At 30.8% G+C, this 19,413-nt stretch overlaps 1 protein-coding gene and 1 pseudogene across 1 annotated transcript; one reads left to right on the forward strand and one right to left on the reverse strand.

Annotated features, from left to right (window-relative positions):
- Positions 1-8,681: 8,681 nt before the first annotated feature.
- On the forward strand, positions 8,682-9,503 carry LOC107904769 (uncharacterized). The gene has a single exon (XM_016831251.2). It carries the CDS (start codon positions 8,794-8,796, stop codon positions 9,352-9,354), a length of 561 nt encoding a protein of 186 aa, XP_016686740.1. The 5' UTR covers positions 8,682-8,793; the 3' UTR covers positions 9,355-9,503.
- A 4,123-nt stretch (positions 9,504-13,626) lies between these two features.
- Positions 13,627-18,466, reverse strand: LOC121203326 (transmembrane protein 87A-like; annotated as a pseudogene).
- Between the last annotated feature and the right edge of the window lie 947 nt (positions 18,467-19,413).

Genomic DNA, 19,413 nt, shown 5'->3' on the forward strand with positions numbered 1-19,413 from the left:
CATGGATAATTCATATACCTCAACATATCCAAAAAAAGGTACATTATACATTAGCAATCATTTTTACTTATCTTAATTCAAAATAGACATACGTACAGATAGCAGATTATACACTAATAGGTCAACAATTCACGAGTTTTATAGCTTAATACAAATCATATAGACCCTACGAAAGGCCTATATTTGATCTAGACAGCGTTCACGGCCTTAAGGAAAAATTTCAGAATTTTGACCCTCACGCCCATATGGATCCATACGGCCTGCGTGTCTGGCCCATGTGGCCCACACGGCCTAGCACATAGTCGTGTGGCTCACACGGCCTCGCATATGGTCGTGTGGTCATAAATAGTGAGTTACACGGCCTGGACACATACCTGTGTGACCCTAAATAGTGCCTCACACGGTCTACCACACGGTCGTGTGGCGTCGGAGGCCATGTTTTTCGACATTCGCAAATCATAGAAATTCAGGTTTTTGGTACTCACCTTATACAAATTTGATATAGAAGCAACACATATGAACTCCCGTCCCTAAAACGACAATCAGACCTTAATCAAACGATCCTCATAACCATTTCAATAACTAACATATTTATAACCAAAGTTCTGTCGAAAACTTTCGAAACAAACCCAAAATTGAATTTAAAAACAAACCCAAAATCGAATTTAAACTTTTACCCCCGCTCGTATCTAACAATACAAGTACTTAAATCGGTGGAGAACATTGATATGCAATCCCTTCACCTAAGAAAGAGAACCAACTGAACCCTCAAAATAAAATTTAACAAAACAAATTAAACTATTTTAGTTTTAACAAATAGCGATTAAGAGCGAATATTAGCAAAAATTCTACTACAAACTTACACTGTTAATCTTTTTGTCGAAAATGACGAGATATGCAATCTCTTCAACAAAACCAGTAGCAGAGTTATCATAAAGAAAAAAAATAAAAAAAACAAAGGAGAAGAACTGACGTTCCAAAGGAGAGTGGAGTTTCTAAAAGATGAGTTTAGTTGTTTTTAAAATTAGAAAGACAATTAAATGACTTCTCAAGGCAGCATAAAAGAAAAGGGAAAAAACATTTTTCTTATTGCTTTCGTAGGGATTCAAAAACCAGACCAAAGAGTATACAGAAGCTTATACATTGAACTACTAAGCTCATATTGCCATCAATGGATCGAGATTAACTTATAACCTATAATGACCCGATAGTCGCGGGTGTTGGAAAATACATTTCTGAGACTCTGTTACCGTAAACCAGACTCGTAAATATTTATTAAAAATGTTTACGAAGCTAGTTGTGTGGTTAATTAGGTTTTAGTTAGATGAATTTGCATGGATTAAATTTGCATGAATTAAGAGTAATTAAGTATAAGGACTAAATTGCATATAGGGTGAAAGTTGAATTATAGATTAAAGAATAATTAAAGGGATTAAATAAGCAATTATGCCATTGGCAATAAATGAGGCGGCAGAAGTGAATATCATTATAAAACTTTAAATTAAAAATATATATTATAATATTTATGTAAGTATTAAGTATATATATTATATTATATTATAATAAAATAAAATAAATAGAAAAAGAAAGAGAATAGAAACGAAACAGAAGGGAAAAAGAAAGAATGAGAAAGCAAAGCTAGGTTTCAATTGTTCAAAGCTGAATTGGTTAGTCAATCTAGTCCTTTTTTTATAATTTTTATGTTTTTGAAATCCCGGTATTAAATACTACCCAACTCATGTCAAAATTTTAGAAATTATTGAGTTTTTAAGTGTTGCCTATGTTGAATAATTTTAGTATTATGGACTAAATTGATAGATTTTTAAGTTAGAAATGAAAAAGGATTGAATTGTAAAATAAATTGTAAATTTTGAGTAATAGGGACTAAATTTTGAAAAAAATTAAATTTAATGATTTAAATGAAAATAGAGAGTTAAATTTAGTTTAAAATGAAATTTGTGTGAAAATATAGGATTAACTATAAAGAAATAAAGTTAGTCTCGGTTTAGGGACTAAATTGAAAATTAGGAAAATATTGGGAAAAAATTAAAATATGCAATATGAAATTGAATTGTGTTGTATTGATGAATTTTAATTGTTTTAATTTCGTAGCTAACGTCGTACCAGAATCCTCAACTAAAAAGGGGGAAAGATAAAGTCGACAAGGAATAGCTCGGAATTTTTGGTTTGTATTTCTATAATCCGAAGCTAGTTATTAATTATTTTAATTTTTATTTAATGTATATGGTAAATGTTGAGGCAAGTAATTGATATTTTGATAATTGATTGAATGACTTGAATTGGTAGATATATATATTGAATGGATTGATTTTTGAATTGAAATGAATATATGTGTAATTATGTGATTATATGAAAAATCAGTATTGGATATTGATTATATTTGAAATGTGAAATTAAACTCTATTAACTGTATCAGGCTGAGTCAGATATAGATGACATGCTATAGGATTGGAAAAGTTTAGGGATTTCTTCGACTTCGAGTTGATGAGACACTGGGTGTCAATTTACTACTTCGAATTAATTCGATGAGGCACTGGGTGCCAATTTACTTCGGTTTAGTCGATGAGGCACTGGGTGTCAAACTATTACTTTGAATTATCCGATGAGGTATTGGGTGCCAAACTGGTGTGTTTTGGTTGGATCCATGTATTCGTCCAAGCCCGAGTCGTGTTAATAGGGGTAAATGAATAATAAAATTTTATAATTGATATTGAAATGGCATGGTATGAGAATTGAAAATAAAATGTGAAATTTGTTGTAAATACATGGAATACATGATTTAAATACTCATAAATTGAATATGGAATGGATAGTGCTATTGTTTAGATGATATGTGAACAAATTATGGAAAGCTATTATATAGCAAGTGATGAAAATTGAGTATGATATATAATAATGTATTCATGAATTGAGTATTGCATGACTAATACCATTGTACGAATAAATATGGTTTGGTATGTGAATAACCATTAATATAGCAATTGTGTGAATTAGGATATTGTTTTAAAAAAATGATAGTCATGATACTAGACATTAATATGTCCTTATAATTTTAATTGTGCTTATTATATTATCTTGTCTTTAAATATTTAGATTATAGAAATACCACTGAGTTTTACTCAGCATATGATTTTGTTTTCCGTGTGCAAATTAGGTACATGATTTTGAAGAGTTGTAATTGAGGTTGTGAGCATCCATCTCATCACATCTCCAAGTGCCAAGAGGGTATGTTTCAAAATTTTGAATAGAATGGCATGTACTTAGGAAGATCAAGTGTGTTCCAAGTAGTAGGGACAAAAATATAAGTTATGAAAACTTATTTTTTTTTAAATGTTTAAATATATTACTGATTAGCCAAAATCACTTTGGCACCAAATGTAATATTCCTATATCAAATTCCTTGGATCATTTCAGAAACATCTAGAATGCAAATTCGGTTATGAAGTCTCAAACAACCATAATCAACATTGCTGAAATTTTCTAATATACCATTCTGAATCATTTCTCTTTTCTTCGCCAACTTGTCATTTTCTAACTATTTTGACTTGATCCGATCAAGCATCACCAGTTTGATTTTTAGTTCAGCTAATAGGCTTCCGTCGTCATTGATACTGAGCTGAACAAACATTGCTCGTAATTCAATTATTGTTTTTCTATTCAACGCATCAGCTACAACATTAGCTTTACCAGGATGGTAATCAATAACACAATCAAAATCTTTTAAAAGTTCTACCCAACGACGCTGTTTCAAATTCAATTTCTTTTGAGATAAGAAGTATTTGGGACTCTTATTATCGGTATAAATATAACAATTTTCACCATACAGATAGTGTCTCCAAATCTTTAGAGCAAAAACTACAGCAACTATCTTTAAATCGTGTGTCGGATAATTGCGTTCATGCACTTTTAGCTGACAAAATGCATAAGCAATCACTTTCCCGTCTTGCATCAAAACACAACTAAGACCGCTCAAGCTATAAATGATAAAATCATTTCCATAAGAATCGAAGACATTTAGTAGATTACCTTTGGAGTTATTCTTATAATCCTATATTTCCTTTTTACTCAATTGGTCTCTTATTTTTTTCTTTCCACTTAACCCAAAGTCATTTCTTCATTTTGTTTTCCTAAAATCATTTCTATAATTCTATAGTTCCTTTTTGTACATATTTACCTAGCTTATCATTTGTATTCATTCTCTATCCTTTCTTTTCATTTATTTTTATTATTATTCTTATCACAACTATCTCATACAAATCATGACACTATTCTTTTATCATTTTTTTTAGACTCTACTTTGTTATACGTTTATATTCTCATTTTCATTTCCTTTCTTTTCTTTCTCTTTTCAAGGCAAACAATGATTATCCTAGTTATGGATCAGAGTTATTACTTTTAATCTAACCTCTTAGAAATCTATTGGCCCGACCGTTGCCAATAGTCTCTTCGAGGTAACTGTTCTTTCCAAAGTTTGCCTTTTTTATTAAATAATTTACAACTTTGCTATTTCTTCTTCTTCCTCTTCTTCTTCTTCTTACACTTTAGATCGCTCTTTATTTTCTAATTCTTAAAATCATTTCACTAACTTTTTATGATCTCTAAAGTACTTACACTATTTTTCATGGTCAATTCTATTCTTTTCTTCTGTAATCTATTTTGAATTTTTTTATATATTCAATTTATCCTCTTATTAATACCCATTGCAGATTATTTCTTGGTTTTCTCAATAATTCTGAACAATCCTTTATTCCATGTCTTTTAGAGCCATGCTTAAAGCATCTTTCAGAAAATATCCAATATTGGTCTCAATGAGATTTTCTTTTTCGCATTTATCACAAGGTCAAATAGTTCTCTTCCTTAAACCTTTAATACTTGCCTTGGAGATAACCTGAGACCCTATTTTATCTTGCTCTTTATGTTTGTATAAAAGTACAAATTCTCAAGCTTCTTTACCTTTCTTAGTTGATTGTGATAGAATTGAACTTGTAATCACTCTTTTACCTAATTCTTTTCTCTTTTTTTTTGTACTTTCAAGAAAATCTCCAATTCATCTTCTCACTAAGATTTATACCTTAAAAATACACCACTGATAATTTTTCACAAATTTTTTTACAAAAATACTACGCTTCTTAACTATAACTTATCTCTATTAATACATTATAATATTATATACCATCAATCTCTTAGACTTATTATATTCTCTTCATTCAAAAACCTCTATTTTCTTTTATTAATATTGATTATTTACTTAACTAAGGTCTTTATTTCTTTCTATACTTCTTTCTTAAAAAAAATCGTTTTTTATCTTCATAATTGGAAAATATTACTACTCTATTCCATTACTCATATTTATATTATCTCTTCTATTTCCAAAAGACTAGCATTATATTAATATACCAAACTTTTCATTCAAAAGCTCTGACTTTCTAAGTTCTCATTCTGTACATGTACAACTATATATATACTCATTTTCCTTCACATTCACTAGTCCCTAACTTTTACTTTCTCTTTACTTTTAACCACTTAAATCCATTTCTACATTTTCTTCCATCTCTGATTCTGTATCTTCCCCCGAAAAATTATCTATATTAAATTCTAAATTCTCTTCAAATTCATCTTCTACGATCCAATTTGGAAATTCCTCAGGATCTTCTTCCTCTTCCATCTTTATAATGGGTATTGAATCTATAAATTCTCTTGGTAACTTCCTAACAACTAATTTTTTCATCCATGGCATGTTAAAGACATTTTGCTTCCCAGTCAACTTTCGTGAACTTACACTTTGTCTCGCTATTTTCATTGCTGCATAAGAGATTATAAACTTCACGTAGTATATAACCATATTCCAATAAGTTCGTGGTACCAATGTCTTCCAAAGTTGGTCTAAAATCATTTGATGCTCTCGTTCTATTAATGTCCCTCTAAGGGTCAAGTATGGCAATTTATTCTTTCTAATCAGTTCATGACACTTCCATAACACTTCTTGCATCTTTTGATTTACAGTAATAAGGTATTGAACAATGCCTTCTTCTGGTTTCATTCTACAATCTTGCACTTCTCTCATCATCCTATCAACTTTCTCCTTCTGTACTAAAGTTGTTATCTCATCAGGCACTATCAGATTTACTGTCATTTCTTCCAATATCTATGACAGAAAATAAGTTTTTTTATTATCAAATTTCAGTATTTATCTATTTCCCTCTTGAGTCATTACTAACTAATTCAAAATCATTTCTTTATCAGTAACAATTTAGATTTTCAAAGTGATTTTCAAACTAATTCATGTCTAAAGGTAGGGGTTTAATAAAAAATAGCAAAATTTCAAGAGATAGGATTCAAACCTAAAACCTTGCGTACATAACCAGAACACTTAACCATTAAACCAAATCAATTTATTTGTTAAGAATTTCCAAAATCTAGACTCAAAATTGAAAAATAATCACGCTTGGTTTCAAAACTCAATTTCTTCTAACTCAGTTTTTGATATGTTACAGAAATAGACGTGTGACAATTTTTTAAGACTGCTTGTGGAATAGAAAAAATATTGTCAATATATCAAATACTAACCTTTAATCAATTATGAGCGGAAACAATGGAAATTTGTGTGCTGCAACTGACAAGGGCAAGAAGCATCTCGTATGGTATTAGTGTGTGCAAATCTATTTTAGTCCTTGAACTTATGTTGTTTGTCAAATCACCCCCCAAAATGGATGAAAAAGTTAATGTTTGCTAACTTTGCTGATGTGGTATACACATGGATGACCATGTGGATGCTTCATCAACAATAAATTAATTTTTAAATTTTAAAAAATAAAAAAAATATAATTTTTTAAATTTTTAAAAATTAATTAATTATTGACATAGCATACAATCCATGTCCTATGCCACATCGGTAAAGTTAACAAACGTTAATTTTTCCATCTATTTTAAAGTGATTTGACAAACAATGCAAGTTAAATGGCTAAAAGAGGTGAAAAGTTAAATGTAGGGCTAAAATGACTTTCTTTGTAAAGTTAGAGGATCAAATAAGTCATTATGCCAAAAATAAAAATGCATATCTAGAATAATCTGGACAAAAGGTTGTCCCAATTCAGATGAACTTGGATAATCATTTGCTTAGATTTATTCCAGATGTAAAAAATTATAAAATTTAAAATATTTTAGGTTTTTTTATTTTTTTCATGTGTCATATGAGAGGATTCCATGTGTTGTTATGTTGTTGGTTCTCAACGCCATATCGAGACATTTTAACGATATTATTATAAATGTACCAAAATGTGTGATAGAATTAAAGTTTAGGTAAAAAAAGTATTAATTAATAACAAGTGGCCAAATTTAAGAAAAAAGATATATTAACCCACAAAAATAAGTTTAGTAGCAACAATATCAAAGTATTATCAGTTTATACAGATCACCAAGTTTTATAATGTTAAAATTATTAGTCTAAAAGAAAAAAAAGAAAAAGTCATAAACGCCATTCATCTGAAATAAGTTTAACTTGGATCCTGTCTAATTTATTGTAATTTTAGACAATCGTATTTATGTGTTTATTTATAGGAGGCAATTTAATTTCGATAGTTAAGATAAGTTATCTTTCCAATTAGTCTTTTAGACAATATAATAGTTTTAACTAGAGCTGTTCATGGGTCGGGTCGAGTCGAGGCCTAGTTACGTATAAATTTTTATGCTTAGTCCCATTTTCAAGTTGGTTTGGTCTGCCCAAAAAACCTATTTTACCGTTCAAAAAATAATAAAATAATAAAAATATTTTTAATTGATATTTTATATATTTAATAATTATTTTTATAAAAAAATATTATTTAAATTGAATTTGGGTCAGGTCAAGGTACAAAATCATTGTCCAAGCCCAATCCAACTCCCATCAGACCGACTGGGTCAAGTAGGCTACCCGGCCCTTGACACGTCAAGTCCTAACATGAGTCATTTGCTCAATCTAAGCCCATGGGCTACGGATAATTTAGATTAACTACTCATATAAATCGTTTCTCACGTTACAATTCGACCATGTAATACAACTTAATATTAATTAAATCAGTAAAACATTACATTTTTATACAATTTACTTTACTTCCAAAAATCATTAAAAATATCATATAAATAATATTAAATAATCATGTGGTAATTTTTATTTATTCAATAAATTTTAAAAAAGTAAAAGTTATGACGAAATCAATATCTCCAATTAATTTATATTCACTAAAATAAACTCATTTATGAATCATGTAAAATTCATTTAATAAATTAGTTAATGTCAGTTTTGAGTTGAGTCGAATAACTCAATTCGATTAACTCAAAAATTAAAAAAAAAATTCGATTTTTTCAAATCGAATCAAATTTTGCTCATCCCTAATTCTGTTAGTCAAACATGCCTAACGAATTACATTTCTTTATAATTATAAGAGAGTATAATTATTACTGTAATAATTACTCTTTCAATCAATTACGAATCTTTAAAATATTTATCAATCTCGATAAAAGAAATTAAAGGAAAATTAGCATTAATTATGTTAGAAAGTCAATAAAAAACAAAAAAAAACTATGTTTTGTTATTTTACTTTTTTATAAATATTTTTTAAATAAACATTTTTCATAAATTAAAAGGTTATATTATTTGATAAAAATGATTAAACCCAGGGGAAGCGGGTTTTAGTTTAGAGTTAAAAAAATCGAGGAGTTAGGAAAAATGAAAAAGGTATTAACGATAAGCTTTCTTAAACGTAAACCAAAATCAAAGCCACTGTTTGTGACATTATGTATAAAGATCAGTCTCCTTTTACCAAGCCTTCGCTTCTTTCAAACCCTCACTACAAAATCACCGTCGCCACCGCCACCAACCCTCCGCCGATCCTCAACTCTCCTTCCCGCCATGAGCCTCTTCTGCCCAATCCAAACGCTTCGCCTATCTTCCCTTCCTCCTTCTTGGCCCCAGCTCGCCTCATGTTAACTATGGTGTCGTGGCTCCGCACACGCCGCCGCCGATGTTTTTTCCTTTTGCTTTGCTCCCCTATTCTCATCCCCTTCCTCTGCGCCACTTTCCCCCTCATTTGTTTGGCTGAAATCTGTTTTCGCATTTGTTGGAGGAGTAGCGGAGGAAAGGCTGCGGCAGCGGCGCAAGAAGATGAGGAGAATCGGCTGCGGCAGTGTGAAGAAGCTCCTTGCGGGGAAGGAGAAGGAAGGGGAGGTGGACTGTTACAGAGGTATTTGGAAGATCAACTGGCGCTCGTTGGATCTGTTTACGATTGTGGCGATGATTTTGATGATCATGATAATCAAGATCTTGATCTTGATGGTAGAACTCCACTTTTGAGTTGATTTTGAGCTTTATTATTTTTATTTTTTGTAAATGGTTCAATTAATGTTGTTTAATTTAGATTTCCACTTTTTTTTTCTGGAGATTGAGTATTTGTTGCTCTGATTTAAACTTTGAAAAAGGAAATGGAAATTAGTTTTAAGTTTGTAAATGGATGGTGGATAATATCTTGATTTTTAGATTATAACTAAAAGATTCATTTTAGTTTCCAATTAATAATAACTGCCTGGTGTTTTAAGAATATTTATTTAAATAATTTTTTATTTTTTATTATAATATGTTAATATTAATTTTTTTGGGGAAGGGTTCAATATTAATATTAATATATATTAAATAAAATTTATCAAGACTTTTATAGACAGTAGACTCTAAATTATTTGCAAGTTGTAGATTAATTCTTTAAATGCATCATAAATCATCATACTAGTTTCAAGATCAAGCTTTAGGTAAACATGTGAATCAAGTCATTGATATATATATATATTATAGTGTAGTGGTCATAAATTTGTGGTAAAACATAAAAGATTTAAGTTTGGTGAATATAACATTATGAGAAAATTATAAACTTAAAATTAAAATTTAAGCTAAACGGTAAAACCAACATGATTTTATCCCTAAAATGCATCACTTTTTCAACTTTATATCTAATTTTTTGGCTGACACGTGGTCTAATTAGAGCACACATGTGACACTTCTAGTAAATTAAAATTTAAAACCTCACATGTGACTTTCTTGTTATGATATATATTCTAAAAAGTTAAAGAAAAATAAAAAGATTTTTAAAAAATGGAATTTTGTAGAATTGTAAAATATATCAATATAACTTCTAAAATTTCAATATATTTAAAGAATTGAAAATTTTAGCTAAACCTTATAAAATTATAAGAAAATGTGAAATATATATTCTAAAAAATTGAAATATTTTTAAAAATAGTTTTTTCAGAAAAACCAATAATATATATAATTAAAAAAAATTGAAAAATGGTTAAATTGGGAAAAATAAATTAAAAATAATATAATTTTTTTGAAAAATTAATAATTTTGGAAAAAAAACATATTTTTTCATGCAAAGTATATATAATTTCTATTTTTAAAAAAATTTAAAATATTTAAAAAAATCAAATTAATATTTGATCAACCATTCGGTGATCAGCGGCCAGTCAATGGCAACTAGAAGTGATCAAAGTCAATGGTTGTTTTCTAAAATGTTTAATTATCTTTTTTAATTTCATAAATATTTTTGAATTTTTTATTTCCTAGAAAGTTTTAGAATTTATATATCTATTTTTAATTTCACAAATATATAATTACATTTTAATTGATTAAAAGTGTTACATGACATATTCTAATTGTGAGTTATAAATATTAACGTGAAAAAAAAAATATAATCAGGGGTCAGATCATAAAATAAAAACAAAAAACAAAAACAAAATAAAATAATCTCAATAGGTCAAGCATTTATGCAAGTGAACATGCACACTAATTATTTTAAAAATTATTTAAAATAAAATGAAAATAACAAATAAAATAATTGATTTAACTTGACTTAAATTAAAAAAATAACTCTCGAACTATAATTTTTTTAAAAATCAAACGAGCTCCAAATAAAAAGCGACACTCAATTTAAGTCCTAATCGAAAACTTACTATGCTAAATTAGAGTATTAATAAAAAGCTAGCCATTGATAAAGCCTTCGAATTGAAACTTTCAATTAAGTTGACGAGGCAACTAAAATATATTTTTTTATCTTTTAAATAAAATATATTTTTTAAAATAACCCTAATAGAAGGGTTCTTTTTAAAATAAAACATTGTAAGTGTTAATAAAATTTTCTATAAATAAAAAAAATTGTAGTTTTTTATTTTTAAAAATTTTAACATATATTATTGATTTTTTATTCATAAAATTATTTTTATAATTTTTATTTTTAAACTTTTTTTTATAATTTTTGGATATGCTTGTGCTTTTATTTTTTCTTATATAATTTTTTTTGTGGGGGGGGGGAATCTAGTATAAATTTAGAAAGAAAAAATTTATTGTGCACACCAAGATTTTCAAAGTGTCAACTTTTTTATTTAAACAAAAATCTCATTAATTTTTTAGATAAATTTTTCAAAAGAATCACGAGTGTTATAATTTATATATTATAAGCATTTAATATATATATGCAAAAAAAAAACTATATAACAAACTTATGTTTACAAATAAACTATAATATTTGTTTATAAATTAAATTTAAAAATTAATAAAAAATAAGCATAAATGCTATAAAATATAATTTATGTTAGTGAATAATTGCTTGGATTAGTGATTAAAACTTTTGTTTGTTGCTTAAATTTCATGAGTTCAAAAATTAAAAGCTATGATGACAATGATGCAAGAAAATGAGGAGAACTAGAATCATGAATCTCTCTGTAGGTGATTTATCCATTGGTTCTCATCCTGTGCCGTCTAAAGATGGCATTAGTCGTGCGACAAAGAAAGCTCGTCTACGTCCGGCTGAATCATCGGACTCGAAAGACCACATTGTGAACGAGAATGGTGTCAAAGTGGATGCTCTTGATGGACAAAAAGTGTCAAAGAAAAACTCATTGGATCAGCTTCCAATACCCAAGCAGCCAGAGAAGATGAAAATTTTGAACTGGTTGAAGGCGATGTTACTACTGAGATTGTGGATGGTGTACCTTCTATTCATTTTTAAGATCGAGTTAATTGGTTTATTGAGAAATGAATGGCACTGTAGGTCATCAATAAATAGTTGGGTCACAAATTGAGTTTTACTGTTTTAGCTAACAGAGTGCAGGGACTGTGGAAAACAACGATACCTTTTCAGTTGATGGATTTGGAACATGACTATTATCTCGTCAAATTCCAGGATGAAGGAGACTATTCCAATGCTTAACTAAGGGACCATGGACTATTTTTGGCCAATACCTAATGTTTCGTCCATGTTCATCATCTTTCTCAACATCTGAAGATCACCCTCAGAGTCTAGTAGTTTGGGTTCGTCTGTTTGGGCTTTCTGAAGGGATATATAATAAGGGTGCGTTTGGTTCGCTGTATTGGATTAGATGTGTATTGGATTAGAGATGTATTGGATTAGAGGTGTATTGGATTAGAGGTGTAATAGCAAATCAACTGTTTGGTTGATGTAATGGAATAGAGGCGTAATAGTAATCTTGTGTTTGGTTGAATGGAATAGAGGTGTAATAGCATAATGGAAAAAACTAAAATGACTAGAATACCCTTAGCATAAATTTGTTTTGGTAAATAATTATTGTTATTGTTATTTAAATTATAATAAGATTATTATTATCAATAATAAATAATTTAATCATATTTAAACATAATTATTATTAAATATATTTTAATTAAAATATATAATTTAATAAAATTCTTAATAATTAATATTCTTATATTAATTTACTGAAATCATAATATATGATACTGTAAAATATAAATTAACATAATTATTATTAAATATATTTTAATTAAAATATATAATTTAATAAAATTCTTAATAATTAATATTCTTATATTAATTTACTGAAATCATAATATATGATACTGTAAAATATAAATTAACATAATTATTATTAAATATATTTTAATTAAAATATATAATTTAATAAAATTCTTAATAATTAATATTCTTATATTAATTTACTGAAATCATAATATATGATACTGTAAAATATAAATTAACATAATAATTATTAAATATATAACTTGAAAATTATATTCTGCATAAACATAATTAACTTATACTAAGAAAAAGTTAGATGAAAATGAAATTGTACATCATAATCCATATGTTCAAAAGTTTTACAACATCAAAAAGTTTGAACATTGATATTTAATGGTAAGAAAAAAATTTTAATTGTTATGCCATGTTTTATTTATATTTTCAATTTAAATGTATAGTTTTATATTAATATTATATAATCAAAATGATTTTAATTATATTTCAATTAAAAATATTAAATAATAAATAATGATTTTAATTATATTTTAATATACCTTAAATAACATAAATAAAATTTTTATTTCAGCTTAAAGTTAGCACAATTTATTTTAATAATGATTAAATTTGAACGAGATCTTTGAAAGTATCAAAATCGTTATATTTTTATCATAATTGATATTAATACAAGAATTGGTACTAAAGTTTGATGTCCTTTTTAAATTATAACGAAGAATTGGTACACCATTATCTTTAAGTATCAAAATATTTATCAAATACAAATAATAGATTAAAAAAAGAAAAACACAAGTACCAAATTATATATTGCTCCTTTTTATAACAACATTTTGTCCATGAATTTCCTTTTTAATACAAGAATTGGTATCAGCCTTTGTGCCCATAGATGTACTTAGGGAAGTAGACTTTGGAATCAGCCTTTGTGCCTCCAATGCCTCGCGTGCCGCTTGCTCTTTGGCTCTTTTTGCTCTTTCCAATACCTTTTCCTGTGTGCATGAATTAAAGGGGATGTCATATTTTAATAAATCATCAAAATGGAGTAGTAAAATGCAGCAAATTTGCAGATGAACGATTTCAATTCCAACAAAAGAAGAAAAGATCCTGATGGCCAATTTGTTATTGCATTTACTCAGAAAATAATGGTACATCCCTATGTAAACCGACACAGGTCAGTTTCAAAAATGCTGTAGTAGAAGTAAAGTTGAATTCTAGCTTGAGCCTCCAATAACTAACTAGAAGTGGAATTCAGATAATACAACTTGCTAGAATTTAAGTTGGTGTGAAACTATGGCCATGCAGTTCATGATGAGGTTAAGGGAGAGGGTTGGTTACTGGAAATGCCATTGATACAGTATATTTGAAAACCTGAACGCCATAATTTTCCTCAAAAGAAAGAAAAGGGGTCTCTTACATTAACTCTTCCTATTGTAAATGAAGCAAAAATAATACCAGCATCAAAAGAAGGCATTTAAAACAAATGATGACTGCAATTTTGTAAGGCTCCCAAGAACAGATGTCAAGAAAAGAAAAGAAAACCTTTAGCTCCTCCCATTTAAATACCTTCAAATTATTGTTATTTTTCCAGTAAGGTTTGGTTTGTAAGCAATAGAACCAATCACTTTGGGCACCATAACATTAGGATTCAGAAACACACGTAATGGCCAAGCAGAACAGAAGTGTATTAAAGCCAAATTTCAAATTCATAAAACTCTCCACTGGTGGCGTTTGTGCATTACCAAATAAGCTATTCCAAGAGCTATGAAATAAACCCAGCAAAAGTGAACACCCCCCTCCCCCCCCCAAAAAAAAAGAAAGGGCCATGACATGAATCATGAATTTATCAAGGATTAGATTCAAGAACAAAATCTGGTTACCTGGAATCCTGCACTTGCTTTTGTTGCTCAGCCTGCAACCTTCCAACAACACTCAAAAATTCCCCAATTGTGGACTCGATTCTCTCATTCAATGCTTCGGCTACAGCCTTCCTTAAGAAAAAAACATCCAGCACATTCCTGCTTCCATTATCACCTGCAATACTAAGTATCCCACTCAGTTTCACATAAAAAGGAAGAAAAAAAACACACAGCTACAATGTATCATCATTAGAGGATGCTCCATTGCTGCCCTGCGCCGTTCTAGTTTCCGGTACAGTTCTAAAATCTTTTGAAGGTGTTGGAGAGGGTTTTATAAGTGTCAAATTAGTATCATCTTTGTCAAAATCTTCATTTGCTTCACCAGAGTAAGCATACCTATTAAGATCGGAATAACAAAACGGTGAACTATAAGAAACTGCAAAGACATTGAAATAAAATTCTCAAAGATCAACACTGAAACTAAAATATACGGGAAAATCAACCACAATATAAAACAGCCATACATCTTTAAATTCCGTAACACAGAGGAACTAGCTACAAATTAAACAAGTAATCAAGCCTACACAGACATCTCAAGTTGCCGAGTTTTATCTTTATTAACGATCAGGAAATATCTTAAACAATTGAGGGTGTGAGTATGAAGTTTTTTCTTCTTTCATTTTGAATGTCCATAAAACAGTTCATAAACAACCGTAGTAGAAAAGGAAAGGCAGAAAGAGAAGCTTAGGGCTCAATAAGTTAGATATTTACCGCGTAGAATTCTGAGAAGGAGCCCAAAGAACACAGATGACACATAGCAGAGAGAAAGATAAGATTTGCCAGAAGGCTGGGATGATCCAAGCATTCTACCACTGCTCGTTGTAAACATCATTTGCCTTGAAGTAAATCTGAAAAGGCAGAGTTTCGCAGTTGTAAGGTGCAGCAGGTTTTTGATAATGATGCTATTTCTAAAATGCTATATTTTCATCACACTATATGTTGCAGTTTTTGATTACTCTACCCTATACTTCCCATCATAAAGATACCAGACTACACTTAAATTGCAAGCATGTCCTTTGCTTTCTTCTACATTATATGCTGAAGTCTATTGATAAAGCAGCCTAAAGAAAGCATCAAAGGTAATAGACTTGATTTACCTCGTAGCAAATCCAACCGATAGAGACAATAACTGCTACTGCCAATGCATTTGTGAACTTCCTGTATATATCCAGCTTTGCCACCATCCTTTTAGTCTGTTGCATCCATTAGTGAGAAAATTTCATATATTGTTATTAACTTGATCTGCCGATGAAGTTGAAGAAAGAAAAAAATACCTGAAGTTTATTTAAAGTTGAAGAGAGAGAAGTAAATATCCAAAGAATGAAGAAGGCATCTAAGATTGCAACCGGAAGAACCAAAAATAGTCTTGCCTTTCCAGAAAGATCACTCACAGCACTAACATTTTCTACTAGCTCAAGAATTTCAGATGCCAGAAAGAAGGTTGCTCCAAGCATGGTTACCTTTGAAGTAAGGCCACCAAGAGTAGGTCTCACAACACCATAACCCATGGAAACCATCAAAATAATAATCCGTGCAATTGTACGTTTAATAGTATCAAAGGCGACTGCCCACATGGTGATTCCAATAAGCCTGGTTCCACTCCCATTGAACTCAGCGTAATCAAAATACCAAAGAGCCATCTCAAGCATGCCAAGGGTTATCACTAATGTTATAAAATTTTGCAAAGGAAGAAATTCTCTCCAAAATCTTGCATATTGCATGAACCAAAAGATTCTGAGGATCACAAAAACGAGGGACATGAAGCCATAGAAGTTCATCAGAGGTGCCATTCTACCAGACAGATAGCCAGTAGGGTTTTTCCATACAGTTTTCCCTTCAACAATCAAATCTTTAAGATTTAAATCACAGTGAATGAAGTACAAGTTATACATCCCGGTTTTAGTAATTTGTATAGATTTTAATGGCAATGTTGTAACCTCATTATCTTCACTAAATGAGATGCCGAACACTTTAGGCCAGCCAGGATTCTTTGTGGAAGGGCGATGAATCATTTCTCCTTCTGGACAGACACCGAGTTTTGCAAGATCTGCGGTGCAACAAACAGCTCTTTGTCCCCCAAAAGCTGAACCCCCAATTGCCTCTCTATCTTCCACCTAAAAAACGATTGCTTGGATCAAGTGTGAGCTAAAGTTAGAAGATTCTTTGGGTCTACGGAATGTAATTTTCTCAAAACTATTTCAAGATTTAGCCACAAATTCAGGATGCAAAAAAAAGGCGAAAGAGGAAAATCTTCAATGTTCCTTAGCTTTCAAATACTAAATACATGTCGACAGCAATTTAGGAATGTACTAAAAAATAACCTTTTTTTTAGCCTCTCTAATAGTTAGTACTAAGTCAAAATTGACTTAAGCAGACCACTGAACTAAAGAAATTTCAGCAAGATTGAGAAAAAAAATAGATCTTTCATTCCTTTAGGTTCAAAAAGTTTGATATTTTTGTTTCGTTTCACTCAACATATATGAACTTCAAATTTGTCAGCACTGTTTCAACTCAAATTCGTTTTGCCACCCAATTCTAATTCACTAGATCCTACCAATTCTCAAATCCCACACAATTCAAAACAAAACCCCACTAAAATTATCAGAAAATTAAAGAGATCTAAAATCTATAATCAGCAGATAGTTCATTAAAAATGTGAACTCCAAATAAGAAAGAAAAGGGAAATCGAGAAATTACCGGACGAAAGAGTCACCAGCAGTGGGAGTTACATTGTGGGTGTCAGCAAAAGAAGAATGAACATTTCAATCGAGGGAGCAAATCGGCAGAAAAGAAAAGAAAAGAAACAGAGGGAGCAAATCGGTAGAAACTGGAGCAAATCGGCAGAAGCAAAATGAAGGAACAGAAGACGCTTGGATTAGAAATCGGGAGGGTAAAACAGGGAGGTAAACTGAAGCAGCACCTAAACTGAGCAAATGGGAGGGATTAGAAATCGGTGGATTTCACCGATTAGGTCAGTAATGGTTTAGCCCTGTAATAGCAATACATTGAACCAAACAACGGATTAGAGGCGTAATAAGTGGGTTCCACCGATTAGGGGTGTATTGGCATACCAAACATAGTGTAAGTGTTTGCTCAAAGCAATTGGGGAGACGAATGGCCCGATGCTGAGAATTGATCATAATACAGAAAATGGAATTCGAGGACGGTTTGCTAGACTGGTTGTTTGCGTTGATTTAAGCAAACCTTTAATCTCAAAACTCAAGATTTCTGGGAAGACGCAAAGGGTTGAATATGAGTCATTGCCCAACATTTTTTTGGTTGTGGACGATTTGGTTACAACAAGGATTTCTGTCCGCATCACCCTTCCGATGAATCGAAGGAGGGTGGTCTGAAGGAACAACCTAAATCTAAGGGCGAGGAATTACACAAGAGGGTGGAGGAAGAACAATTTGGACCATGGATGTTGGTAGAGAGAAGGCAGTGGCGTTCTTCCAGAACGACGACATACAAGAGTTCCATGGTTGTTGACAAGACTGTTGGTGGCTCCAGAATTGGGGTGCTTGACGGAAGTTTCGGCGAGAACAATGGAGAGAATGATTCTTTTGACACGATTAATGCAGAGAAAGATGATGCTCGTATGGAAGGTAATCCCCCAAAATCTGTTTATGTCCCTAAAAAAGGAAAGTTGATTCAGAGGGATTCTCCAAATTCAACGATTAATAAAGAAAAGGGGAAAAGAATTGCTGTCTCTAGTGGGGCCAAGTCAAATGTGAGAATTCTAAAACCATCAAAAAATAGAGGTGAGCAATCAACGGGCCTGGGCTTTTTATCTATTGAGGATGGATCTACTATGCGGTCTAATAAGGAAAAGTAGCCCAACTCTCTACTCAGTTTTCAAGCGGTTAGAGTTGATACAACTTTGGTTGGATCAAAAAATCGGGTAGTGAAAATGGTCGAGTCAGGGAAGCAGAAAAACCAGTTGAAAGAAAATATTGAGCCGAATGTGACTATGCATGGGGGTAATACGAGTGAGAATCATAGGCAACGACCAATATAGTTGGAATCCATGGTTGTTAGGGAAGAATCTACGAAAGCACAAACTGTAGAATTTACAGAGGCGGTCGAAGGCATTTTTCGGAAGTTAGACCGAACCAGTGAAAACACTATGGATATGGTTGGCGAAGATAATCTTGTGGAAATCTCGGGGGATGAGATAACGGAACATGATGCTACTGAAAAGTTGTAATCGAGTTTGGGTTTGTTTCCTTTTACTACAATTTTATTTATGAATTGATATGAAAGTGTTATTTTGGAAATGTCAGGGCTGTGGTCACCCTCAGTTCCACAATTTTATTAAGGAATATGACAGAGATTCTCATCCTGATGTAATTGACCTTTTTGAGACAAGGGTCAGTGGGCGAAAAGCTGACTCAGTTATTTCTAGGCTAGGATTTCCCAATTCTTTTCGTGTGGAGGCTGTGGGTTTTGCAGGAGGTATATGGATATAGTGGATAGAAAATGTGAATGTGGAGATCCTTTTACCTCATCCACAATTTATTCATATGCGAATTAAGAATAATTATGGTCCTATATCTTTTCTGTGCACTGCTATTTATGCAAGCTCTCATCCAACGAAACGAAAGATTTTATGGAAGTGTCTGCATACTCTAGCAGGTAATATTGCTGAACCATGGTTCCGTGCTGGG

The sequence above is a fragment of the Gossypium hirsutum genome, chromosome D05, assembly GCF_007990345.1.
Source record: "Gossypium hirsutum isolate 1008001.06 chromosome D05, Gossypium_hirsutum_v2.1, whole genome shotgun sequence".
NCBI lineage: Eukaryota > Viridiplantae > Streptophyta > Magnoliopsida > Malvales > Malvaceae > Gossypium > Gossypium hirsutum.